A 25175-nucleotide genomic window follows, 5' to 3' on the forward strand; every position below is an offset into this window, starting at 1 on the left:
ACTAAGACGAAATATTTGGAGTGTAAGTTCAACGACGTAACGAGGGAAGCACACGTGGAAGTGAGGCTTGACTCATAAGTCACCCCCAAGAGAGAAAGTTTCGAGTACCTAGAGTCAATTATTCAGGGGGCGATAAGGATATCATGCATCGCATTATGGTGGGGTGGATGAAATGAATGTTAGCGTCTGGAGTCTTGTTTGACAAAAATGTGCCACCGAAACTTAAAGGTAAGTTCTATAGGGCGGTGGTTAGACCGTCCATGTTGAATGGGGCTGAGTGTTGGCTAGTAAAGAATTCACATATTCAGAAGATGAAAGTAGCAGAAATGAGGATGTTGAGATGGATGTGCAGGTAAACTAGGCTGGATAAGATTAGGAATGAAGATATTTGGGAGAGGGTGGGCGTGGCTCCCATGGACGACAAGATGCGAGAAGCGAGACTTAAATGGTTCGGGCACGTGCGGAGGAAAAGACTAAATGCCCTAGTTAGGAGGTGTGAGCGGTTGACTTTGGCACGTATGAAAGGAGGTAGATACGTTTAAGAAGTATTGTGGTGAGGTGATCATACATGACATAATGCGGGTTCAGATATACGAGGACATGGTTCTTGATGAGAAGGTGTGGAGGTCGAGCGTTAGGGTTGTAGGTTAGGGGGTAGTCGATCGTTTTTCCTCTTTGTACCGACTAGTCTGATAGTGTTTGATCTAGGACTGCTGGTGGGTTATGTTGTGTTCACACTTTTTTTTTCTTTCGTTTTCTATTGTATTGTGTTACCCCTTCCATTTATTTGTTGTCTCTTACGATTTTTTGTGTCTTCCGGAAACAACCTCTTTATCCTCCGGATAGAGGTAAGTTATGCTTACATTCTAAACTCGCGAGACCCCACAAGTAGAATTACCAAATAAGATTTAGTAGTGTTGGTGAATGCGATTTATAAATTGCATACTGTGAATGCGATTTATAAGTTTAGCATATGTGGAGCGCCATTTTTAATTCAGTGCATGGAATTTATAAGTTAGCATTGACCGCATACGATTTACAAGTCACATCATCGGCAAATCAATTGAGTGAGGATTAAAATCTGGATAATCAAAACCATTTCATTCTTAAAGCAAATTTGCAGAATTAAGGTGTTAAACACACACTTAAGAGCATAGCTTGCAAAACACTTCAGCTCGGGTTCATTTCCCATTTGGAGATTATCGAAACCAGGATATGGCTCCTTCTGCCGGAGAAGATAAACACAGTAAATCTCTCTTTCCCTTCTCATACCATATATTATTTTATTTGTAATTTATACTCCAAGCAAAATTGAAGGAAAAATTATTCATTTTCTGTAGGTTCTGCGAAGAGAGTCGCAGTCATTGGTGCCGGCGTCAGGTGTGTTGATTTTACAATTCTGTTTCAAATTTGCTTCTGTAGCTTTTGCAATTGTTCTATTCTCTTTCAAATTTCGCTTCTGTAGCTTTTGCAATTGGTCTATTCTCTTTCAAATTTTGCTTCTGTAGCTTTTGCAATTGTTATTCCGTAAATTACTCCTGTCTTGCATGTTCTGCTGTTCTAGTTTCTGCAATTGTTCCATCTCATGAGTTAAATTTACCTAGTTTTACTGATAATTAAAAAAAAAAAGTTAATTTTACCGAGTTTTGCTATTCTTTTGTCATTGCTCGTGGATAATATAGCTAAGAATGCAAGTTTATGTTCATTCAAACTTCAAAGTTATTTAGTTTTACGTTATAATTAGATGCCTCATATTTGATAATTAATTGAAGCGATGTTGACTGATCATATTTGCTGTTGAACCTTTTTCTGGTATTAAACTATAAAAGGTTTAAATTTTATGGATTGATGCTGTAAATTAACATTCAGGAAAATTAAGAGCCCATCGACGCGTGAATTTAGTAACACAACCCTGGTACAATCGGTTAAAGACACTGAACATATTTTGTATATGGTCAATTGATATAACTTAAAGCTGAAACTCTAATCCCAGATCTCAATCTGAAAGCAAATATGTCTTCACTTGAAAGTAGAATATTCTAAGACTATGGTAGAGTAAATTGAGGCCTTCCATTTGTGACATAACTGAGTTCATTACTTTTTAAAATAAAATAAAATTATTGTTCAGCTATATTTCCCGAGCTTAAAAATGGCGTTGCAATATAATGTGTATCATTTTCTAATTTTTGTTTTCCTTTTTGATCCTTTACTTTTCAAGTTATTCTTTCAAGATGCCGCTAACTTATTTCATATTCAAGTGGGCTTGCTGCAGCATACAAGTTAAAAATCCACGGCTTGAATGTGACAGTATTCGAAGCAGAAGGGAGAGCTGGAGGGAAGTTACGAAGTGTGAGCCAAGATGGCCTGATATGGGATGAAGGGGCAAATACTATGGTCTGTTAATTTCTAAATTTCCATTGAAATTCTGTGAATGTCAGTGGACTTCCCGATTCTCTGTTTCCAACTTAGATATTCTGTTCTGATTATAGTAAACAAGTGGCTTTTGACATTTTGCAGACTGAAAGTGAAGGTGATGTTACATTTTTGATTGATTCTCTTGGACTCCGAGAAAAGCAACAATTTGTAAGGCTTTCTGCTTTTATTATGTGTCGTTACCTTATAAAAAAAGGCTTTGGTTCATCTTTTGTCCTGTTGAATAAGCTATAGAACATTGGAAGGTTTGATGAGAAGTACTTTTCCATGCTTTCACTCTGCAGCCACTTTCACAGAACAAGCGCTACATTGCCAGAAATGGTACTCCTGTACTGGTAAGATTGGCCCATGGCAAGCTTGTTGACTTGCATGTTCCTTCTCAGCGTCACTTGCATTCTTCTGATATGGTGTTTTAGGAGTTTTATGATTAATCATGTCCTAAGCTAGATTTTTAATTTCAGTTACCTTCAAATCCAATTGACCTGATCAAAAGCAATTTTCTTTCCACTGGATCAAAGGTATGTTGGTCGTCGGTCATCCTATCTTTCTGATTTAGATACATATTTTGCTAAGTTCATGTTGCATCTGTCAAGTTGCTCCTTTAGGAAGTATCTATGAAACATCATATGTGGCTCGATGTGAGTTGCAATCCCATATCTTCAAGTCTCGTTGCTAACCCTGTTTGAGCCATGAGCTTATCTTTACCATAGCTTAGCGAGAGTCGTGCACCAAAATTATTTCTTGTAAAAAGAAATATAGCTTCTTTATAGATCCTTTCAACTGTATTTAAAATGCAGTTTAAATTCTTTGTTGTCCTGCTGTTTCAAAAATTTAGAATTTATTTATAGTGATTTCAAGAAAGACATGGTAAACTGCCTGCAGAATAATTAAGAAGTTTAATAAGTGTAACTTTGGCAACCTAGCCTATGTACCTTTAGGTGATCATTTCTATCAATCAACAGTTTGTTGGGGCAAATATACTTGGGGCTTTTGATTAATTTCGGAAATATCATGAAATATGTTTCTTCTTAAAAAAGCTTTATCCAATTAGGTGATTTCTTGATACGTAGACCCAAATACCAGGGAACAGATATGGTTGGGTCTATGTGATTCAGAGACACTACTATAATATCATATTCTGAACATATTGGTTTCTGAAGTTCGGATTCAACCTTGGAAGTTTTCTTTTGGAGTTCAAAATAGTATATAGCTTTTTGCACTTAGATCACATCACAGAATAACTTGAATTCAATGTATATCATGACATGGGACTTGAAGTGATTATTAATAGTGGATACTGCAGTGAAAACACTTCATAAAAATGTATTTACCATCTGTACATTCAGTTTTCATCTTATATCTCATTTCTTTCTTCTATCCTTTTGTAAGCGATGATGGTTAATTTTCAAAAATATTGTCTTATAAAGTAGCTTCATAACTGCAGCTACAGCTGCTTTTGGAGCCACTTTTATGGAAGAATAAAAACCTCTCGAAGGTGTCTGACTCACACGAAAGGTATATGATGCGGTTCAACCTCTCCATGAAATTCCACGCTTTTCTGATGCTACTTCATTTCATGTTTAGTAGTTCTTTTGTTTAGACATCTTGGAGGTCCAAATTTTTTATTAGTTGTTTAATACATACTTGCTGTTCTAGAGAAACAAAAAATTGAATTTGCATGTGGATTTCAATTGAGTTCTCGAATTGTAGAGCATCTGTCAATTCCACATTTTCGGGTTTGGTCTGCAGACTGAAACTGGTTTCCTCTGTCCAATTTATGTGGTCGTTTCAATGCATAGGATTGTTCACATTGCAGCATCCAGAAGTAAATTGCTATCAAATTTGGGACATGTTACCACCCCATTCTAGCCTCATATACATTTCAATGGTCTTCAGCTTATTGCTTATGTATTTTACTCTGTTGAGTTTGCAGCTTTTATGATCAGATGATGTGTTTGAACTCGGAGGAAAATGTTTTTCTAATAAATATAAGATATTCTATCCAAGCTAGCGTTGTGCATACGCTTTCTGTTAATCCGTCCTTTTGAAATCTAGCCTCTTCCCATTGTTTATAGAAGCAATTACCACTATAGTGTCTGCATAGAAATGTTAGCGATTTCATAATCTACATTCTGAAGGTGATTTTCTTATTAGCTGCATCAGATTCGCTTGCTCTTGCTCATAGTGATAAGTACATTTCTTGGTCCAGTATGCCTTCTCAATCTAGTAGTCATTCGACCTCCAAATAAAGCATAGAGGCAAGTTAAATTGACATGGTTGTGATACTTTTCCATATTATATGCAGTGTCAGTGGATTCTTCCAGCGTCATTTTGGAAAGGAGGTCTTTGCTCACCTTTGATTGACTTTATCTCTACGTCCCTCGAATCTTCTGACATTCCATCACAAAAGAAAATCTCGCTATGTATAGAATAACTTTAATTTAATATCAGTTATACATGAACATCCATTTGTTTACTTGTTACCTGCTAGGTTGTTGACTATCTGATTGACCCTTTTGTTGCTGGAACGTGTGGTGGTGATCCTAACTCGCTTTCAGTGAGTATTCATTTATACCACTTGTTTGTCCATCCTATATTTCTTTCAACAAACATCACAGAGGGTAAGATAATGAGGTCAACATGCCTTTGTATACTTACTGAATATCTCAAACTACATTCAAGTATAAAAGGAAAAATGGGGTAGGATAATGTGAACTTGGTATATAGCTAGTTTATTTCAAGAGCCTTAGATTCAGGTCATGACTTGTCATCTAAACATCATTCTTGCTACGAGTCAAATTTCATTTTTCTCCCTCTCTCTGAAACAGATGCACCATTCATTTCCAGAGTTGTGGAATTTAGAGAAAAGGTATGTACGTTCAAATTTCTGCCATCACATGGGTTGGCAATCATTCTCCTTGCTTTCTTGTCCTACCGTTGGAGAGGTGCTACTGTAAAAATCGTCCTGTTGATTGAGAATGCAGTTCGTTGAGCAAATTCATTTTATCATGCAAATAGCCCTCTTATGGCATTTGGTGTCATTACTTGCTAGGTTTGGCTCAGTCATAGTTGGGGCAATTCGATCTAAGTTATCACCTAAAAAGGAAAAGAAGCAAGGACCACCGAAGACTTCAGCAAATAAGAAGCGCCAGCGGGGATCTTTTTCCTTCTTGGGCGGGATGCAAGTCAGTATACTTTAATTCTTTTTTTCTTCATGCATTGAAGGTGAAGGGCAGAAAATTTAAATGATTATACCCCCATTATTTATGCATCATGTATTATTTGAAGGTCATCCATCCATTTGGCCCCAGAGATGACTTGTCTAACATTTCGACATGAACTTCACACACTAGTTCTGAGATGTATTTCTTGCCCTGTTTGGGTGATTTCATACATTTAAGTTTCTGCAAAAGAGGAGGTACAAAGGGATGATATACCAAACTTGACTACTTCGACCAAATTCTCATAGTCTTTCTCTTTGGGCCTTGTTATTCATGAAAAATTTATTCTTAATGATAAATTATATCTCTGTGGGTGAGAGCTAGATATAATGGGCAGTCAACTACTTGCATCACTTATGTCTTATAGAATCTTGATCCTGTGATTTCTCTTAGTCATGTTTCATCTTACTGTTATCTCATCCAAATGCTTTACAGACACTTACTGACACAATATGCAAAGATCTCAGAGAAGATGAACTTAGGCTAAACTCTAGAGTTCTGGAATTATCTTGTAGCTGTAATGAGGACTCTGCGATAGATAGCTGGTCAATTATTTCTGCCTCACCACACAAAAGGCAATCAGAAGAAGAATCATTTGATGCTGTAATTATGACGGTGAGACACTGGATTGATTGAGTCCTTGTATTTGCTTTTGTACAACTAGCTTCACTCAAGCTCAGTTCATGACATGTGATTGCTCAATTCTTGTAAATACCCGAGTCCTGTGCAGATGTCAAATGTTGCCGTTATTGACTAAGCTTCTGTAAATTAGGCCCCACTCTGTGATGTTAAGGGTATGAAGATTGCTAAGAGAGGAAATCCTTTTCTACTCAACTTTCTTCCTGAGGTTTGTGCTTCTGTGGCTTTTTGGTGTTAACTGTATAGTATAGACATTCTTGTTATGTGAAATTAACCTCATTTCGACAAATCAAAATGTGTTTCCACATGGAAATTCACTCATTTCCTCAGTTAATGCTTTGAAAAGTGAACATGCAAAGTAAGTTGGTCTCATTTCCAAGAGGAAAAAGGTGCACAAACACTATCTACTTGGACTCCTATTCTCCGTCGTTGTGTCTTGAGAAGAGATATTATATGGAGGACTGAATCTGAAGCTATATGTTCTGTACTGTGTATATGTGTATGAACTGTTATGTTCGTTGGCACTGTTGCGGTCTAGCTGAGCGTATGATGTGCAGGTTGATTATGTACCGCTATCTGTTGTTATAACCACATTTAAGAGGGAAAATGTAAAGCATCCCCTTGAGGGTTTTGGAGTTCTTGTACCTTCCAAGGAGCAACAACATGGTCTCAAGACACTAGGTAATGCAAACACATTAGTTTAAAAAGTGCAGTATAACAACTAGAAAGTGTTGTGCCCTTATTACTTCTGCACCGCATGCAGGCACCCTCTTCTCTTGTATGATGTTTCCAGATCGGGCACCCAACAATGTTTATCTTTATACTACTTTTGTTGGTGGAAGCCGAAATAGAGAACTCGCAAAAGCCTCAAGGTTTCTAAACTTTTTCAATTTTGTTGTAATCTGCTTTACTTCATTCCTACTAAATTTTAATGATGATGCTTCAGTATGTAACTATATTCCTGTAATCACAGGACTGAGCTGAAAGAGATAGTAACTTCTGACCTTAAGCAGTTGTTGGGAGCTGAAGGAGAGCCAACATATGTGAAGTACGTGAATTCCTAGTATATAGCTGATCTAATTCAGCATATGTAGGCTTTGGTTTGAAAAGGTTGAGATTCTGAAAAGCTGGCTATTTCTTTAATTGTAGTCATCTATACTGGAGTAAAGCATTTCCATTGTATGGGCATAACTATGATTCAGTCCTACATGCAATTGACAAAATGGAGAAAAACCTTCCTGGTTTATTCTATGCAGGTAATATTTCTATTTTCTTTCCTTGAAATAGCATCTTCCATTTTTTCCCGTTGATGCAGCTTCTTTCGACGAGGAAGGTTCATAAATTACTCTCTGCTAGAGGCCATGTATCATGTAACCTTTAACTTAGTAAAAGCTATGTATGCTCGTAGAATTCTTTAGCCTAGCATATGCTGGCTTCATATTGATTTACTTGGCAAGAAAGCTGAAGCTGACTTTCCACTGACTTAAATCCCAGTTAAAATAAATTATTGCCGCTGTACTTTAACATGTCTCCTGTAAGGCTAGGTAACCACAAGGGGGGATTGTCAGTTGGCAAAGCATTATCTTCGGGATGCAACGCAGCAGATCTTGTTATATCATATCTTGAGTCTGTGTCAGCTGACACCAAAAACCAGTGATGATCTTGTTATATCATCTCTTGCAGGTAACACTCTCTCTCTCTCACTAGTTATAGTATACTTCAATAATTTCATCTTGCTGTAGCGGAAACAAGATGTTTCCTTTCCTCCACCTCATTTTCTCCTCTCCTTCCAATTTGAGTACAAGTTCCATGTATCCAACTTTGTGACTGCTTTTCTTGTGCAATATTGCTTATTTCCTGATTCTGATTACTAATTGCATCTCAATTAAAATACTTATTTCCTGCAGCTTGCTAGGTTGCTAAAATTGTTTAACTTATATCGCGAGATGCAACTTTGACATGTAGCTCAAGCAGTAAACCAGTCCTTTATGGACAGTTGTATTTCCGCAAAAGGCTCTCCGCGCATATTCTTCTGTTAGCTGTTACTAATAGATGTTGTGAATCTTTAGCATAGTTAAAAATAGGCCTTTTGCTGCTCTCGTCTCTAATGAAATTTGTAAAATGGTTCCTACCCCCCCAAAGCGAGTTGCCTTCTTAACTGCTCAATTCCTCTGCAGATCAGCAGCCTTACATTTCTGGTCATGTTTCTCAATATTTAATCCTACCACCTCATTATTTTGTGACCATCTAGTTGTTATTCACAAGGGTCGGGCACGGTTTATAGAAACGTGTGGTTCGTGGTATGATTAACTTAATAAATGAGTCAATTTCAAATGTAATCAACTCTCATGATTTAGTCCTGAATGGCCTAATGGTGAGTGGTGAGCGAGCTTGCCAACAACTAATCTATAGATACTCAAAATTACCATCTTTAAGCTCACAAGTTCCTTTTAAGAGCAATAACTAGTCTAAGTATTTCGTGGTTTTCAATAAAGGCATGGTCTGTGTACCACGTGACTCCAAAGTCGAGATAAAATGGTCCTCCTAGTAATTAGCGAAAATGAAAAGGAGATTGTTAGTAACAGTTTTGTCGTCTGCCCAGTTGGACCTTGGTATTTGAATAATTTAGTGGGTGTTTGGACATAAGAATTGTAAAATTCCAAAAAAAATAAAATAAAAAAAATATTCAAGTGAAAATAGTATTTGAAAATTAGAATGGTGTTTGGACATGGATATAATTTTGGGTTGTTTTTGAAGTTTTGTGAGTGATTTGAGTGAAAATTTTGAAAAACGACTTTTTAAAGTTTTTTTAAATTTTCGAAAAATTTCAAAATTCATCTTCACGTGAAAATTAAAAATTTTATGGTTAAACACTAATTGCGAATAAAAGTGAAAAAATTCTTATGTCCAGTGTCTTAACGGGCTTAGTCACAATTCACTTTACGAGTCTATTTAAAAGGGGGAATATATTGGTAACATCTAAAATTTAGGTATGTTAATACATTTGATTTTGGTCTTTTATACGAGGACGGTCCTAAATCTATTGTCTTTAGAAACAAATTAGTGGTTCTTTTAACAAGAGTTTCTCTAAATCTCTAAACAAGGCTATTTTGTACGCTGTAGAGTTTTGCTCCCCCGTGAACGAATTTTGAATATTCAATCGAAAAAGATGAAACATATCATAAGATTATTGACACCTTTTGATTCCAATTATTTAACGTACCACCCAAATTTCTCAAGTAAGTTTGTATAAATCTGTAAAGTCGGCGGAAGCGTCCAAAACCAAATAAATTACAATCCTAGGCATACCCCACTCTCATTATCAATACGTTCATTCCACTTCTTGGTTTCGGAATATATTTAAATTTGCTCCTGCATTTTCTGTAATTTTATCTTCTGTTACACTCGTCGTCTAATCTTATTTTTATCGTAAAAAAAAAGTAAAAAAATTTGTGAACGACAGGTGTATGAATGGAATCAATGGTAAATTAAACAATTTCGAATAATAAATGGGCAAATTTATACCTTTTTTCTTCCATCTCTGTGGACCTCCTGCTCCCTAATACTCACTAATAGGATTCTGGACAATATTTACGTTAAAATTTAAAAAGAAATTGTAGAAGTCAAATTATGTTTCAAACATGACATTAACTAATATAGAAACTACAAGTATTTTACCGGTGACCGTGATGCTTAGGGGTGTACAAAGAAAACCGATAAATTACACCAATTCAATAATCCGAGTAAAATCGAGAAAAACAAATTCGATTGTGGTTTGGTGTTGGAAAAAAAAACCCGACCATAATTGGTTTGGTTTTAACTAAAAAAAGTCAAACCAAAACAAACCCAACTCGACATTACATTTATACAATTTAAAAAAATATTTATACATATAAATATTTATTGTAATATAATTTAAAAATATTTCTTAAACTTGTTCACAGTTTTATCTTTAAAAGTATTATTTAAAGTTTGGACTTAACATTCTTGAATGGTCCAATAAATTTTATTGCCTGTCACGACCCAAACCGATGGGCCGTGACGAGTGCCCGAGTTCTATCTATCGAACACCCCTAAGCATTCATCTAAGATATAAACATGAAATAAGTGTAGGTCATGCATAACGTCTGGAAATAAACTACTGATTCATATGAACAACATACGTGGGAAAACATGCCATATATATATATATATATATATACGGAATACGGTAGGACGAGCCGACAAGGTCACATACTATCCAACTATACATGACTGTCTACATACCTCTAACAGAGTGTACAACTGTATAAAGGATGGGACTGGGCCCCGTCATACCCATATATATACAAAAGTATCGTACCAAAACTCAATAGCAGCTACGGGTCAAATGGAACACACCAACTCTCGTTGAGCAGGGATCCTAAGATGGGGGACCGTCAGCCTGTCTACCTGCACCTTCAAGCATGAAACGCAGGCCCTCAGGCAATAGGGGCGTCAGTACGAATAATGTTCCAAGTATGTAAGGCATAAAAATTAATATATAACAGACATGAAAGAAGCATAGAGTAAAAGACTCAACCTGTAAGTCTGAATAGCTTTGTGAATCATAAAATATTTATAATGTCGTGTATATGCGTATAAATATCATATCATGCATATGTATATGCGTACATAACATCATCAAGCCTCTGAGGGCATCCCATCATATTATCTCAGCCTCTGTAGGCGAAGTCATAAACCTATACCAGCTGATCAGGTGGTGGTGCGTAATGAAGTAAGTCAATAAAATCTCTCGGAATGTCATGAGACCCATGAACAGACGATATGATAGTAGGACATATGAGGAATCCAGAACCTAGGCAACCTTAGTACTTCTAAGAATAAAATTATTTATGAAAGTTGTGTGCTTACTTGTTTCGTTGTATTATATGGATCATGCCAAAAGGAAAGAAGGGATAGCCTTAACATACCTCAAGTCGTCAATGCAACTCAAAAACAAGCTTATGACAACTAGCGCGCCAACCCTATAACAAAGAAATACGTGTACAACTTATATGGCGGGGGTATATCACGTATCTCAAATGATAACTCGATTCTAAAATAAAACGGGCAGCATTTCCCCTAATTTCACTGCTCCCTCAAGCCTACTATAGTCGAGATACAAACACAATACAATCAGCAACTAAAAAACAACCCAACTACAATTCGGGACCTTCAATACAACAAAACCCCCAAATATACCATAACATATCCAATCAATAAGTTATCAATTAGCCTGAAATTGCAACGACGAGCGACCAGCCTACTACCCTACCACATGTGGCATTTTACCACGCCCTTCCTCATTCCAAACTCCATAAATCAACAACACAATAGGCCAATACGAGTGGACTACAAAACAATCTACTAAAAGTGAAATAAATCGAACTCACGGCTTTCGATCACTGTCCCGTGAGTTCTAAATATTAGAAAACTAATTTATCAACCTTCCTTGATATTTAAACACTTAAATACAGAAATTAGATATTTTTTAACTATGAAGTACCTTACAAAACTCGAACGGCAAAGAAACAAGAGAGGCAGTCTAATGATACTTACGTCGTAGGGATCGTTCTGATGTTATCGCTTCTCGATTTCGTACCTGGGATATTAGTATTCTTCGAAACCCTATTAGAGAGCTCAAGGATAGGTTTTATGGTGTTCTCTAGTTGGGTTCTATGTAAAAATGAAGAGAGACGAGTTAAGACCTATATATCAACTTTTAAAAAGTCAAAGAGGTGCTAGCTTGACACCCTCGCATTGGCCCATTTTTCGACGATTATATCTTTTTATCCGGATGTCGTATGAATGAACGATTAATAGCGTTAGAAATTACATTTAAAGACCTTCAATTTGGTATATAATATGTCCCAAAAAGACCTCATATAACACACGAAATTTATTTCTCAAAAAGCTCTATTACAAGGCAAATCCTTAGTCGGTTTTTCCGCAACTTAAATCCGATTTTTCCCAAACTTTATATTTTTTATCCAAATATCATATATAGTCATATTATGACTTTAAACTCATTTAAATCATGATTAACAAGTCTCATATTCATTATATGTCACCTTAGGACGCACATGGTGTAACATAGCCCATAAAGGTAATAAGTCAAATGAAGTTCAAATCAATACTAATGCTAATAAAAGAAATTCAATTCAACACTAGGAATGACAATAGTGTTGGATATCTATTTTTTAGTTTTGCACTGATTTATAATGAAAACGTATAATCTAGTTTATCTTCTTTTTTTTATGCTTAATATTAAAATTAATAGTACTTATTAGTTGTACTTATTTTAGCACGACCTATATAGTATTTTTAGATTATGTTAATTTTTATTATGGTGTATTAATTAGTTATATTTTCTTTGTGCGGTTTTATTATCTATGTTGTTGAATATTTTAATACAATGTTATGACTCATCTCATATTATTATTTTATTTTCATGGAAAATACATTATATAGTTGTATCCTACTATGACTAAAATAAATATTTGGAGCACAAGCTACATATTTTGTGCTATTAAAACTTTACCGAAAAAAAATTTGAAAAATCGAAAAAAATCAAAAAACTCGAGGAAAACCGAGATTGAAAACATGACTTTATTGGTTTGGTTTGGTTTATAAATTAAAAAATCCGACACCATTAATTTGATTTGGTAATTAAAAAATCCGAACCAACCCGACTTATGTACACCCTTATTGATGCTTAATAACTACAAATACTTGTAATTAAACTCATATTTGTAAATACTAAGTTCAATATATCTGTAAATACTAAAAATAGTAATTCATGAACAGATATTTCGGCTTGATATCTCCAACTTCCAAATCGACACTTGGAGTTAGCTTTAACCGGAAGTAGACCGAACTCTGTTACTCCCTCCGTCTCATATTAATAATCATGATTATTAAAAATAGTTATCTTAAATTATTTGTCATTTTAAAAGTTCAGGACAAAATGGATTATTTTTTTTCTTTTTTACCCTTAATAATAATTATTATTGAAGATAGAGATAACACATAAATAGAATAAATATTCAATGAAGAGAGATTATATTTTAAGACATAAATAAGGATAGAATAATCTAATCCTTTTTCTAATTAATATTTTTTAAGGGGCGTGTTAAAAAGAAACACGATATATAATATGAAACATAAAGAGTAATTGTTAGTAGATTATTTGTTATTGCGAATACAGCTTCGACTTTTGGACAAACGTAAAAAGCCATTTAATGTTAAAACCCAAATGAATAAAGTAGTTAAAGAACACGACACCCACCTACTCTCCTTCACTCTATCTTTGGTTTTTCCATTTTTTTATTACTATTTATTAGTACTTCGTATCATTGGCGAAACCAAAATTTTGGTTAAGGAGTGTCAAAATATATAAAAGTAAATATATCAAAAAATTAATGGGAGTCAATATATAGTATATATACATATAATTTATATTTTTACCTACCTATATAATGTATTTTTTTCGCGAAGGGGTGTCCTTCCTATAAGGTGGCTCCGCCACTGCTTCGTATGTCCTAATCTATGTGACATAATTCGAAGTACGACGGTCTAATTATTTAATTTTCGGTGTAAATTCAAGCATAAAACTTTCAACAACAACAATAACAATAAATTCAATATAATTCTACAAGTAAGGTCGATAATATATATGCGGACCTTACCCCATTATTTTCGATAGACATAAAACTTTCAATGTTATTAAAATAAAACTTACATATTTAATACTTAAAGAAACTATATATAAAATATTATAAGTCACAAACAAATTTCATTCACTTGACTCCAATTAATAACTATCTCACATTAAGTGGACAGAGGGAGTACTTATTAGTACTAATTTAATTCCCATTATCAATAGGAAAAAGACATTCTTTTCTCTGCTCACTCTGCACTTCTCACTCACAGACTCAGAGAACTCAAAACACCCCACCTTGGGTTGTTTTACTCATATTGTCTCTCACGGGCTCATGAATGATTAATCATTCATCTTTTTACTCTGTAAAGACAACCATCTTGGCCTTCCTTTTTCTCACATTCCTTTGATTTTTCTGGTGTTGTGTTCTTTGTAAGTCTAAAGTTTCTCATTTTCTCAATCTTGATATTACTACTATTAACATCATTTCTAGTCATTATTTCATGTAACATTGTGAATTTGTGAAGTAGCTGTTTAGTCTTATTTGCTTAATAAGAACTTGGGTTATTCTCATTTGCCTCTGTTAGTCTTCAAATCTGCTACTTGTGGTGTTCACTCTCTGTTCATTATGCTTTTATTGTTTGTCGGATTAAGCCGGCTCAAAGATACACGTGGTATGATATAGTCCGCCAAAAGACTTCATACAATTTAAAACTATCCCTACACCTTATAAGTAGTTTCATTTTCATTTCAGCTACCAATTTGGGGCTTTGTTTGCGCATACAACAGTTTATGTAGCGACAAAGTATTTTAGCCTTGAGGATATCTTGTTCCTTCTAGTTTTTCGTTTGCTCTTCGTTCCTTAGATTGATTTTCTTATCCTGCAAAAAAACAAATCCTTTTTTTTCCTTTCTAAGATCTTGTATAGTACTTAATGTGTTCTGGTTAATTGACTTAAGCATCCAAGTGTTAGAATTATGAAGTCATTGGAAACTGACTTGTGAAAGAGAAAGGGGCGTTTCTTGGACATAGAGCATGTACAAGCATAAGGATTGTTAACGAATAACTCGAATTTCTAAGTATAAAAGGGCAGCCCGGTGCACAAAGCATCCCGAGTTCCCATAGGGTCCGGGGAAAGGCCGCACGCGAAGGGGGTGTGATGTAGGCAGCCTACCCTTATGCAATATGCAAGCATCAATGGCTGATTCCACGGCTCGAACATGTGAAATCATTTAATTATAGAAGTTCTACTAACTTGAGAATGCTACTTGGTTCAATTGCAATGTGCATGTGGGAAAAGGATAGAATGAACACTAAGTTCGGAATCTTTTGCTCTTTAATACAGCTTGAAGATGTGTTTGCTATTCATTTTTGTGCAGGCTCATATTGTTCAATTGATGACCATTCTATATCTGTGTTACTAAAATCATGGTTTTGGGACTGAAGGCCAGAACTAGGAATAGCCCCTCAGTTCAAGTCGAATATCTAATCCATATTAAGGCGATTAAACCTTGGCCACCCTCGCATTCATTGAGAACTCCCCGTGCTGTTTTAATCGAGTGGGAACACGGAGATAAGCACTCTGGATCTACTAATCAAGTTGTTCCATCGTCGGGAACTGGTTCTGGTATTGGTGACGGAAGAATTGAATTCAATGAGTCGTTTAGACTTCCTGTGACGCTTCTAAAGGAAACTTCACTTAAAGGTGGAGATGGAAACACTTTCCAAAAGAATTGCATCGAATTCCACTTGTATGAACCCCGGCGTGATAAGACCGTAAAAGGTCAACTTTTAGGAACTGCTATCGTTGACTTGGCAGATTATGGTGTTGTTAGAGAGAGTTTGAGCATATGTCCCCCTATTAACTGCAAGCGAACTTATAGGAACACAGCACAGCCTCTTCTTTTTCTGAAAATTCAGATAGGTGAGAGGAGTCGCGTAAGGTCATCTTTGAGGGACAAGTTAAAAAGAGAAGCTTCAATGGACCGAAATGGTTCTCTTTCTAGATTACTGAGTGAAGAATATGCTGATGAAGCTGAATTTGCTTCATACACTGATGATGATGATGATGATGTTTCCTCGCATTTATCAGCGCCTGTTTCTTCTTCAGCTAACGAATCAAACTATGGTTCACCACCTCAAGAAGAGGTATAGTGATGCTTTTCTATCAGTATCCTCTGCATATCTGAATGTAATTCTTCCGTTGTGTTACTTCCAAAATGCATGACACAGGTCCTTTTGCAGCAAATTTGCATTCAATACATACTATGTATAGAAGATGCAATGTCCATTTCCGTGGCATGCATTTTTGAATAAAACGCACTCTGTAAAACTTTACATCATTGTAACATGATTGGTGGTTGTATTACATTGCTTTCCAGTATTATGAAAATCTTAGATTGTTTGATAGCCAACTGGCATATGATTGCAGGATATATCCGAGGGAGTAAAAAGTAGCGCTGGACAAGATGAAGATGAAAATGTTCTAGATTACAAGGAAAGGCTTGCAGATGTGGACGAGAATCCTGAGACAAAATCTCTATCTAGTTTGCAAGGAAGTTTGTCGCACTCCTCAACTGATATGTCCTCTGATCTGGCTTGGATCTCAAAGAAAATTGGTGGTTGTAGTAGCGTTCAGTATTCAACATTTAATGTGAGTGATATAAATGAGGAGACTCAGAATGCCTGCATGATAATCAAACAGGACAAACAGGTACAATGCATGGAACAAATAGCGGCCAATGGCAAAAGTGTTGGTGAAAAATCCAGTCGACAGAACTCAGATCCAGCTGAAAGAGCCTGTCCAATTCCGTGTATCACAGATGAGAGTAGCAACTTTGAGAGCACAGTTAGTATTTTCTCCAATAGTGTGATGGAAGAGAAAAAGTCAACTCTATCTGTAAATGGGCTGTGGGATGATGCCAGAGATGCGGGTACTGAAAATGGTTCTGTTGAAGGTGAAAACAGTGAGGATCATCAGGAAAATGGACAAGAATGTGTTCTTCGCAATGGAAAGCAACACCAGGAGAACGAACAAGGAAAAGAAAGCTCGGAAGATGAAGGGCAATGCAAAAAGGATGAGTTAATCAGTTGCTATTCAGAAGTGGATACTATAAAACTTGACTTGATGGAAATTAATGCAATTTCTTCTTACAGGGACAGTTCCGAAGCAAAGAGTAGTACCTCCCATAGTGAGATAGTAAAGCATGTGATGTCAGTCAGGTCATCACCAGAATCAAATAGAGGTGACGGATCTGTCGGAAGTAATCAGATTCTAGTGCAAGACACTCCGAAAGGTGCTCGAGGTTTTTCAAGCAATGAGAGAAAAGAAAAAGTGAGTCCAAGAGACACAACAAACATTCTTTTGGAAAGCCAAATCCATAAGTTGGAGCAAAGAGTAAAGATGCTTGAAGGAGAATTGAGAGAAGCTGCAGCTATTGAAGTTGGCCTTTACTCAGTTGTTGCAGAGCATGGATGTTCCGCAAATAAGGTCCATTCTCCGGCAAGACGTCTGTCTAGGTTCTATCTACATGCATGTAAAGAAAACTCCGTATTGAAAAGAGGAAGTGCTGCTAAAAGTGCTATTTCTGGAATATATTTGGTTGCCAAGGCATGTGGAAATGATGTTGCTAGGTACTTTTCAGTTTTAAGTTTTTGCGGAAGGAAGTTAAGCTACATGCACAAGACAGTTATTTGTTTTTCTTCTAAATATTCACTTATTTTTCTGAGCACAGGTTAACTTTCTGGCTATCAAATTCAGTGGTGCTGAGAGCAACTATAACCAAATTCCATGGGCAGCAGCAGCTACCTCTTTCTACTGAAACTATGCTTGGAAAATCTGTTGTCGCGGACAAGAAGAAATTTTCTCCACTTAAGTGGGAGTCTCACTCTAGCAACGGTGTCAGAGATGATATTTGTGAGAGTTTAGGCAATTGGGAGGACCCTGTTACATTTATAAGAGCACTCAAGAAAACAGAGGCTTGGATATTCTCCCGCATCATTGAATCTATTTGGTGGCAGGTGCACAAAATGAATCTTAAAGATGTCATTTATTGATTTTGAACCTGAAGAATCACCTACCTATCAACTAACTCAACTTTTTTTTATTCATTTATTTATTTCTTCAGACTCTCATTCCACATATGCAGTCTGGTGCTTCAACAGCGATCTGTAATAGCATGGGTTCCGAGATAAACAATGTCTGCAGTAGGACGTCTAGTTTTGGTGCTGAAGATGGAAAATTTTCCTTGGATCTTTGGAAGAAGGCTTTAAAAGATGCATGTGAAAGGATTTGCCCTGTTCGAGCTGCGGGACATGAGTGTGGCTGTTTGCATATGCTCTCTAAATCGGTATGGCCTGGCCTACCTTTCCTTCCATATTGTACATGCTCTTACTTCCATAATCATAACATGCTATTTTCTGTCTTTGTTTCACTTCTCAGGAAAATTTGTCTTCTAATTAAGTAGTTGTTAGCTCATATACTAATTAGTGTAATATGTTAAGAAAGACTACCAAACATGAACTTCCTTGTACTGAGGAAAAGTTGTTTTGCTTATGTTAAACCAGCATCTCCTGTCTTTCTTTGGATGGGTTTGATGTGGACCAAACTGTAATGATCTAGATTTTGGTCCATCTTGCCGCTAATAAATGGTTCTTGAAACCAGATAATGGAACAATGTGTGGTTAGATTGGATGTGGCTATGTTCAACGCTATCCTTCGAGAGTCTGCTGATGAGATGCCTTCAGATCCTATATCAGATCCTATCAGTGATGCTGAGGTGCTTCCCATTCCAGCTGGAAAAGCTAGCTTTGGGGCAGGTGCACAACTGAAAAATGCGGTGAGTATCATGGTTGTAACCTTTCCAGTTAGTGTTTTATAATGTAGATATGATTGTTAGGCTACTGCTTACCGTGATGCATTGTAGCAGGAGTTTTGTCCTTCATCACTTCTCTCCCCTATTACCCCAAGAAAACAAACATTTTTTTGTTCATAGCAGATGTGCCATACTAATATTTAGACTTCCTTTTCCCCAGTTTTCCAAATCCGACCCTTCGCTCTCCGTTATTTTTCTTCCCTCATTCTTTTACCAATTTTTACACCATCTTAATTTTCTTTTAGGTCACATTCTGCAAACTCTAAGATAGTATTTATCCGTTGATATATATATATATATATATATATATGATTTTTAAATCACATTGATTGCAGATAGGGAATTGGTCTAGATGGCTCACTGACCTTGTTGGGAACTCACTAGTAGACGAAAATAGAGAAGATAATGACGACAATGAGAGTGAAGAATATGATACATCTTCCAAGTCTTTCTATCTCCTCGACGCACTGAGTGATCTTATGATGCTTCCAAAGGATATGCTGTTAAGTAGGACAATAAGAAAAGAGGTTTGTCCTCAAAACCTTGAAAGCATCATGTTTTTCGCAGCCCGAGTGTTTTGTATTTTTCTTTCCCCTTATTTTTGGTGCTACTTGTCTCATTAATCCTCAGGTCTGTCCCACATTTGGTCCGATTATAATAAGAAGGGTTCTTAATGTTTTTGTCGCGGATGAGTTTTGCCCTGATCCAATACCTGAATGTGTACTTGAAGCTCTTAACACAGAGGTAAGCTCGCCTCTTTGTTCATTTTGCCACGCTAGAGTTTAAGCTCATCCCTTAAGATGTCTTTGTTCATTTTTCCAAGTAGATTTTGAAATTAGTTCTCCATTCAGAGCTTGGAGTAGGGTTGATGAGCTAAGCATTTTACTATTACAATGAACCAAGTCTTTTTAAATCAGATTCTGCTTCTGATATTTTTCCCTGGTTAGGATCCTTTTGATGCGGAAGAAGATTCAGTCATGAGCTACCCATGCACAACAGCTCCTATAGCATATAAGCCACCTTCAACAGTTTCAGTGGATGGTCTATTAGGTGACATTAGTAGCCATTCTAAGCTGAGACGAAGCGGATCTTCAGTGCTCAAGAAGTCATACACAAGCGATGATGAGCTCGATCAAATGGATATGAACTTCATCATTTCTGAGGGCATTGAAACTTCACCACTTGCAAAATCCAGTAGGATATTGAAAGGTAGTGTTGATGGAAATTCTGTGAGGTATCAACTCCTTAGGGAGGTATGGATAAACAGTGAATTATAATTTGATCTGTAGTAATTATTAGTTCTGTTAATAAATATTTTCAGCTAACGCAACTGCTGCATTCCTTCTAATTTTCTACCTTAAAACTAGAATATATCTTACGTATGAACAAGCTCAAAAATCTTGTCCGTTAGGAAGGAAATATTTATATTCTAGACTTACTAAAAATATTCTTGAGGACCTGTTTATTATTCAAGAATCCCAAGTAATTTTTTTAAACTTAATCCCGAATTTTTTTAGAAACAATTTAATCATCTGTTGGTTCAATTTCTGGTATTACTGAAGTTGGATTTTGATATGAGCAGTGTCAGTGAGATGGCAAGAAATCTCATTTATGTTAAGAGTCCAAACTCCAATTATCAACATCAGGATGATATAACAAGTACTGTTGAAGTACAATGCGCAGCTTTTTACAGCTCCATTAATAGAAAAAATAGCCAAACTTTGCAGAACATAACACAAGATTCATACGGGTGCCACAGCACGAGCTAATAAACGTAGCATTTCCATGGGGTTAAAAGTATTACACACCAACACAAGCATTCACCAAAAATAAGCTTTGTAGAATCTATATATATAGAGTATTATAAGCTTGTCTGATGCTCTCGCATCTTGATGTTTCTCTCTTCAGGCAGATAAAACTAGGTTGCACTCTTTTAAACAAAAATGAAAACAAAATTACGCATATTCCCGCCCAAAACTAAAGACTTTGTTCACTCATATTTCCTATACCTACTATGCTCGCAAAAAGAATGAAGATCAGCAGCAAATCAGATTAGCATCCTGCACTCAACTGTGTAGAGCCAACTGCATTCCTGTGCTGAAGATGCAAAGCAGCCAAAAGGCCTTGCCATGTTTCTCCAGGTCCTCCAGCCACTTGAAAATCAAGGAGCTTTCTCTGTTTCCTGTAGTATTCTTCTAGCGGTTTGATCTACATAAAACAGAATGATGACGTGCATTAGTTGATTTTGTAGTTCAACTGAGAAAATACTGAGTTATGACTCTGTACAACCACATTTAGCATGCTGACTAGCAATAAAATGAGAGCTGAGGAAATTTTGAACCAAATGCAATTAGTTTTATAGCTCTAATAGATAAAAGAAAATTAAACAGTGTATTTTAAAAAGTTGATCACATGCACCGCTACCTTCAGGTTACTGACATAAATATAGCTTAGGATAGATGCAATCATCTTTTTTTTTTTGTTTTGTTGGTAATAGATGCAATCATCTTTGAGACATTAACTTGTTTAAGACATCAGCACGAACAAAGTAAAAGCCCGTGAAGAAGATCAGGTGAGAACCGAGAGATGTCAGAGTCAAGAACAATATGGCATTGACATTTAAACTATTTCAGCATGGTTTGTTCAATGAACATTCAGGTACTCCATATACTGGCTTTCTAGCAAACAATCTTTGATTTGTATTTTCCTCAAAGGAAGTGCTACGAGAATGAGAATTTGAAGCAGATGATCTACGAGCACATTTGCATCTGTGTGATTCAGTAGGCAATAGTATTTACTTACACATCAAGAACGCTAAGAAAGGCGATCTATGATCCTATTCGTCAAGAATGCTAAGAGAAGCAATCTACAATTCTGTTTGTCTCAAATTATGACATCAAATTTTTCTAGTGTTTCCATCTGTAAAATTTCAGGACATCAGATAGGTACCTGCTCTGCATGCACATGCAGCTTCTTTCTCGAGACATCATTCATGGTATTTGAAGGCCTAAAATGACCACCCTCTGGCTGAAGACTCATATTAATTCCAGAAGTCCTGCGAAGGAATTCTAGAGGTGAATAAAGTCCAGTACTTTTGTCTTTCTTTGACATCTCACCCTCGGCACATTTAAGATTCAGAACTAGATCTATGTCCACAGTTTTGTCCAGGATTTCCTGCAGGAATAAACAAGAAGAGTATGTAATTTCCAACATTGTTTCCAGATGAATCATAACAAATACAATAAAAAAGAGTCCTCTTTGAACAAAATCTGAGATAAGTAAAAATAAATATTTTATACACTTGAATATTATTAGACAATGCAGATTACTGTAAAGTGAATAATCTTGGCCCAAACACTATCCGTCTCAAGATACAGAAACAGGATTTCAGAAAGTAACAAACAGCAATCATTTACCGGCTCTTCTCATCAATTACTCCCTCCATACCTTTCACAAGTAATATTGTGATTTTGTTAACCAACTACGTGTTGAAACTAATACCAGTTAATTCGAAATCTCAAAACAAAACTTGAACAACTGAAAGCGACTATACGACTTATATATAAGGTACTGGTTAAATTTTCAAAGTGTTTATTTATTTATTTATCAAGTAATTAACACCACCATAAACAAACTACAAAGTTCGATCAATATGTGAAGTATGAACTTTTAGCTGGAAGCTTGAGCAAGAAACTCAATTGTTTAAGGAAAATACAACAACACAAAAAAACCCAGTGAAATCCACAAATGGGGTCTGAGAAGGGTAGTTAGTGTGTACGCGGACCTTACCCCTACCTTTAAGAAGGCAGAGAGGCTGTTTCCGGTAGACCCTCGGCTCGGGAAAGATAAATGGAAGGAGCAACAACAAGCATGTTTAAGGAAAATAGTGTGAAACGAAAATGGAAGAATCCAAGATAACAAGAAAAAAGAAGATGCCATTTAAGTCTACAGAGAGAGAGAGAGAGAGAGAGAGAGAGAGGCTATACTTACAGCTTGAATCTTTGATCGAGGAATGCCGTCCAAGATAAATCCACTTTCACCCCTGCAAAATCCTTCTTCTAGCCTCTTTGACAACAGACCAAATATAACGTCTTCTGGAACAAGTTTTCCCTGATTTACAGCCTCTGCTATCTTCATAACAAAAAATGAGAGGTTTTATTAGGTGAAACAAATAAAAAGAAAAGAAAGAGTAATGCACCACTATCTTTAAACAAAGAATGTACTCCTGTACTCAATTGTTACATGACAAATTACTACTATTTGAGAAGCCAAACAGAATCTTATGTTCAAATACTTCGACTGAAAAATTCTGACTTATAGCTCATCATTTCGGATTATGTATATTTTATTCTTTATCGATGTTTTAATCTCACCAAAAATTAAATGGTTTTGACCCTCTGCTCTGAAATCGACATTCTTTGGAGAAAGTTTATTTTTTTATAAAGCTGAAACAGAGAAACTAATAATCGAAAATATGACCAGTTAACCAATCTTTTATGCTTTAAATAAGCTAGTATGAGTCAAATACATGGATCTTTCACCTTCATTTCCTCCATTCGAGCTCATTTCTTTCTATACTAAATTATATGTCAAAATAAGACCAGTTAACAACTAAAAATACAAATTTTCTTTTCATTAGCCATTCCCAATGAAAAGAGAAACAAGACCAGCTCAAACAAGCCTTTATACTCTAATTCCAGACTAGTATGGATCAATTATCTGAAAATTTTGGTATTCATTCCCTCTATTCAGGCTCATTTCTTTCTATTACTCCCCTGACCCAAATATCTTATACTCTTTCCTTCTTAATCTGTCCCCCCAAAAAAAAAAAATATCTTTCTACATTTAGAAACAATGTCACATCAAAATTTTCATTTTACTCTTAACGAAATGATGTATAATCATACAAATATTATGACCTGTTTTAGACATAAGTTTCAGAAGTCTTTTTTTTTCATAACGACCGTGTCAAATCAAACAACATCATATAAATTGAAACAGAGTGATAAATAATATGTCAAATAATACAAGTTAAACTAAAACAATTTTTTCCTTTAAAGAGCTCACTAAGGCAAAAAACAAACAGAAATAAAAGAAATTAAAACCTGCTTATAGATAGAAGAACGAGGGTGAAGTTCTTGACGAACAAGTGAGCCCATAGAAATATGAGGAACATCTAGAAGCTTCGAAAGCCATTGGGCGTACACGTGTCTCTGAGCCATAGGATCGCCCATGACCACCCACTGCACTCCTCTTCGTGGAACTGACCCTTCAGATTCCTCCATTACCCCTGAGCGTACACGTGTCTCTTCATAATATTCGTAATCATCGTCGTAATCGTAGTCGATCTGAGCTGCAGCTGATCCGTAAGACCGAAGAGATGACCGAATAATATGTGGCTGCGTCGCCGCTCTCAGACGGCTGAGCAATGCCATCGTCGAGAGAAAAAGGGTTTCTCTAAGGAAGGGAAATTGGGGTTTTACAGAGTCAGAGATGGCGGGATGAAATATTGACCCTGAATGTGGGGTTTATTTACGGAAATGCCATGATTTGAATGACACGTGTCAGATAATAAACGGTGGGGAGATGAATCGTGGGTCACGTGATTTTTATATGAGGAGGAGGCGGAGGGGAAATTGCAATCCACACAACTGGGGAGAGAAGTATGTGGTTGAATGACATGTGGACTGTCTCCGCTGCTAATGTATTTGTTACTCGACCGCGTCCACCGGCATATATATAACGAGTAATTGTATCCATCAAAATTTAATACGATAAAAAAAAGTTAACTAACGTTTTTATATCTCTTGAGATTTGAATCTTAATTTCTTGAAATTTTCACTCATTTCAATAATCATAGGCTACGATCTCACTATCATACATCCACTTTACTATGCAAGTAACTCTCTATTTTTCTCGATAATTAAAATATTTCATTAATCACCAAGAACAGTAATTACAAAATAAGCTAAGTCATTCCATATAATTTCTCTCTCTATACCCAGTACATAATCAACACACTAATATCTAGCTAGCTGGTCAATATATGATTGGTCTATGTCTGAAAGAAAGCTGCTGCATATTTGTCCTCAACTTTCCATGTACTTCCCTAGCAAGTTGCTCAATGATCTTTGTTTGGTCTTCAAATATCCTACTATTCCTCTCTTTCCATAACACATAGATATATTCAGCATATGGCATTTTAATTATCCTTGCATTCATCGATTTTCCTTTGGTGTGTGGGATCAACCTGATAATCAGTTGTTGTCATGAACTGGGCTGATAACTGGAGCCATATCAGTAATCTCATCCACACTGAACACTCAC

The 25175-nt window shown here is 36.1% G+C and overlaps 3 protein-coding genes across 4 annotated transcripts; 2 read left to right on the forward strand and 1 right to left on the reverse strand.

The window, feature by feature from the left end:
• Nucleotides 1-961: 961 nt before the first annotated feature.
• On the forward strand, nucleotides 962-8533 carry LOC107761284 (protoporphyrinogen oxidase, mitochondrial-like). The gene is made up of 19 exons (XM_016579501.2): nucleotides 962-1246; nucleotides 1341-1380; nucleotides 2259-2394; nucleotides 2518-2583; nucleotides 2718-2768; nucleotides 2895-2951; nucleotides 3878-3948; nucleotides 4739-4775; nucleotides 4925-4990; nucleotides 5262-5302; nucleotides 5486-5618; nucleotides 6090-6269; nucleotides 6427-6501; nucleotides 6851-6974; nucleotides 7057-7165; nucleotides 7267-7341; nucleotides 7443-7549; nucleotides 7838-7976; nucleotides 8201-8533. The coding sequence occupies exons 1-18, from the start codon at nucleotides 1216-1218 to the stop codon at nucleotides 7948-7950; spliced, it is 1512 nt and encodes a 503-aa protein (XP_016434987.1). The 5' UTR covers nucleotides 962-1215; the 3' UTR covers nucleotides 7951-7976; nucleotides 8201-8533.
• A 5621-nt stretch (nucleotides 8534-14154) lies between these two features.
• LOC107804653 (uncharacterized) lies at nucleotides 14155-20178 on the forward strand. Of its 2 annotated transcripts, XM_016628574.2 has the most exons (10): nucleotides 14155-14406; nucleotides 15354-16122; nucleotides 16406-17055; nucleotides 17131-17607; nucleotides 17709-17994; nucleotides 18102-18323; nucleotides 18639-18812; nucleotides 19184-19375; nucleotides 19479-19592; nucleotides 19796-20178. In XM_016628574.2, the coding sequence occupies exons 2-10, from the start codon at nucleotides 15403-15405 to the stop codon at nucleotides 20123-20125; spliced, it is 3165 nt and encodes a 1054-aa protein (XP_016484060.2). In that variant the 5' UTR covers nucleotides 14155-14406; nucleotides 15354-15402; the 3' UTR covers nucleotides 20126-20178. The 2 variants fall into 2 exon arrangements, with proteins under 2 accessions (XP_016484060.2, XP_016484059.2); XM_016628573.2 differs by having other exon boundaries at nucleotides 16406-17607.
• A 489-nt stretch (nucleotides 20179-20667) lies between these two features.
• LOC107804652 (putative adenylate kinase 7, mitochondrial) lies at nucleotides 20668-24338 on the reverse strand. The gene is made up of 4 exons (XM_016628571.2): nucleotides 23954-24338; nucleotides 22839-22979; nucleotides 21798-22022; nucleotides 20668-21056 (listed from the first exon to the last, which is right to left on the reverse strand). The coding sequence occupies exons 1-4, from the start codon at nucleotides 24281-24283 to the stop codon at nucleotides 20901-20903; spliced, it is 852 nt and encodes a 283-aa protein (XP_016484057.1). The 5' UTR covers nucleotides 24284-24338; the 3' UTR covers nucleotides 20668-20900.
• Between the last annotated feature and the right edge of the window lie 837 nt (nucleotides 24339-25175).

The sequence above is a fragment of the Nicotiana tabacum genome, chromosome 14 (genome assembly GCF_000715075.1).
Source record: "Nicotiana tabacum cultivar K326 chromosome 14, ASM71507v2, whole genome shotgun sequence".
Classification (NCBI taxonomy): Eukaryota; Viridiplantae; Streptophyta; class Magnoliopsida; order Solanales; family Solanaceae; genus Nicotiana; species Nicotiana tabacum.

Coding starts and splice junctions, on each gene's coding strand:
- LOC107804652 (XM_016628571.2), bottom strand. CDS start 24,283: ATGGCATTGCTCAGCCGTCTGAGAGCGGCGACGCAGCCACATATTATT. Junction 22,980..23,953: donor GTTCTTCTATCTATAAGCAG/GTTTTAATTTCT, acceptor TTTGTTATGAAG/ATAGCAGAGGCTGTAAATCA. Junction 22,023..22,838: donor CTCGATCAAAGATTCAAGCT/GTAAGTATAGCC, acceptor TTATTCCTGCAG/GAAATCCTGGACAAAACTGT.
- LOC107761284 (XM_016579501.2), top strand. CDS start 1,216: ATGGCTCCTTCTGCCGGAGAAGATAAACACA. Junction 5,619..6,089: donor CCTTCTTGGGCGGGATGCAA/GTCAGTATACTT, acceptor AATGCTTTACAG/ACACTTACTGACACAATATG. Junction 6,502..6,850: donor TACTCAACTTTCTTCCTGAG/GTTTGTGCTTCT, acceptor TATGATGTGCAG/GTTGATTATGTACCGCTATC.
- LOC107804653 (XM_016628573.2), top strand. CDS start 15,403: ATGGTTTTGGGACTGAAGGCCAGAACTAGGAATAGCCCCTCAGTTCAA. Junction 16,123..16,405: donor GTTCACCACCTCAAGAAGAG/GTATAGTGATGC, acceptor ATATGATTGCAG/GATATATCCGAGGGAGTAAA. Junction 18,324..18,638: donor TGCATATGCTCTCTAAATCG/GTATGGCCTGGC, acceptor TCTTGAAACCAG/ATAATGGAACAATGTGTGGT.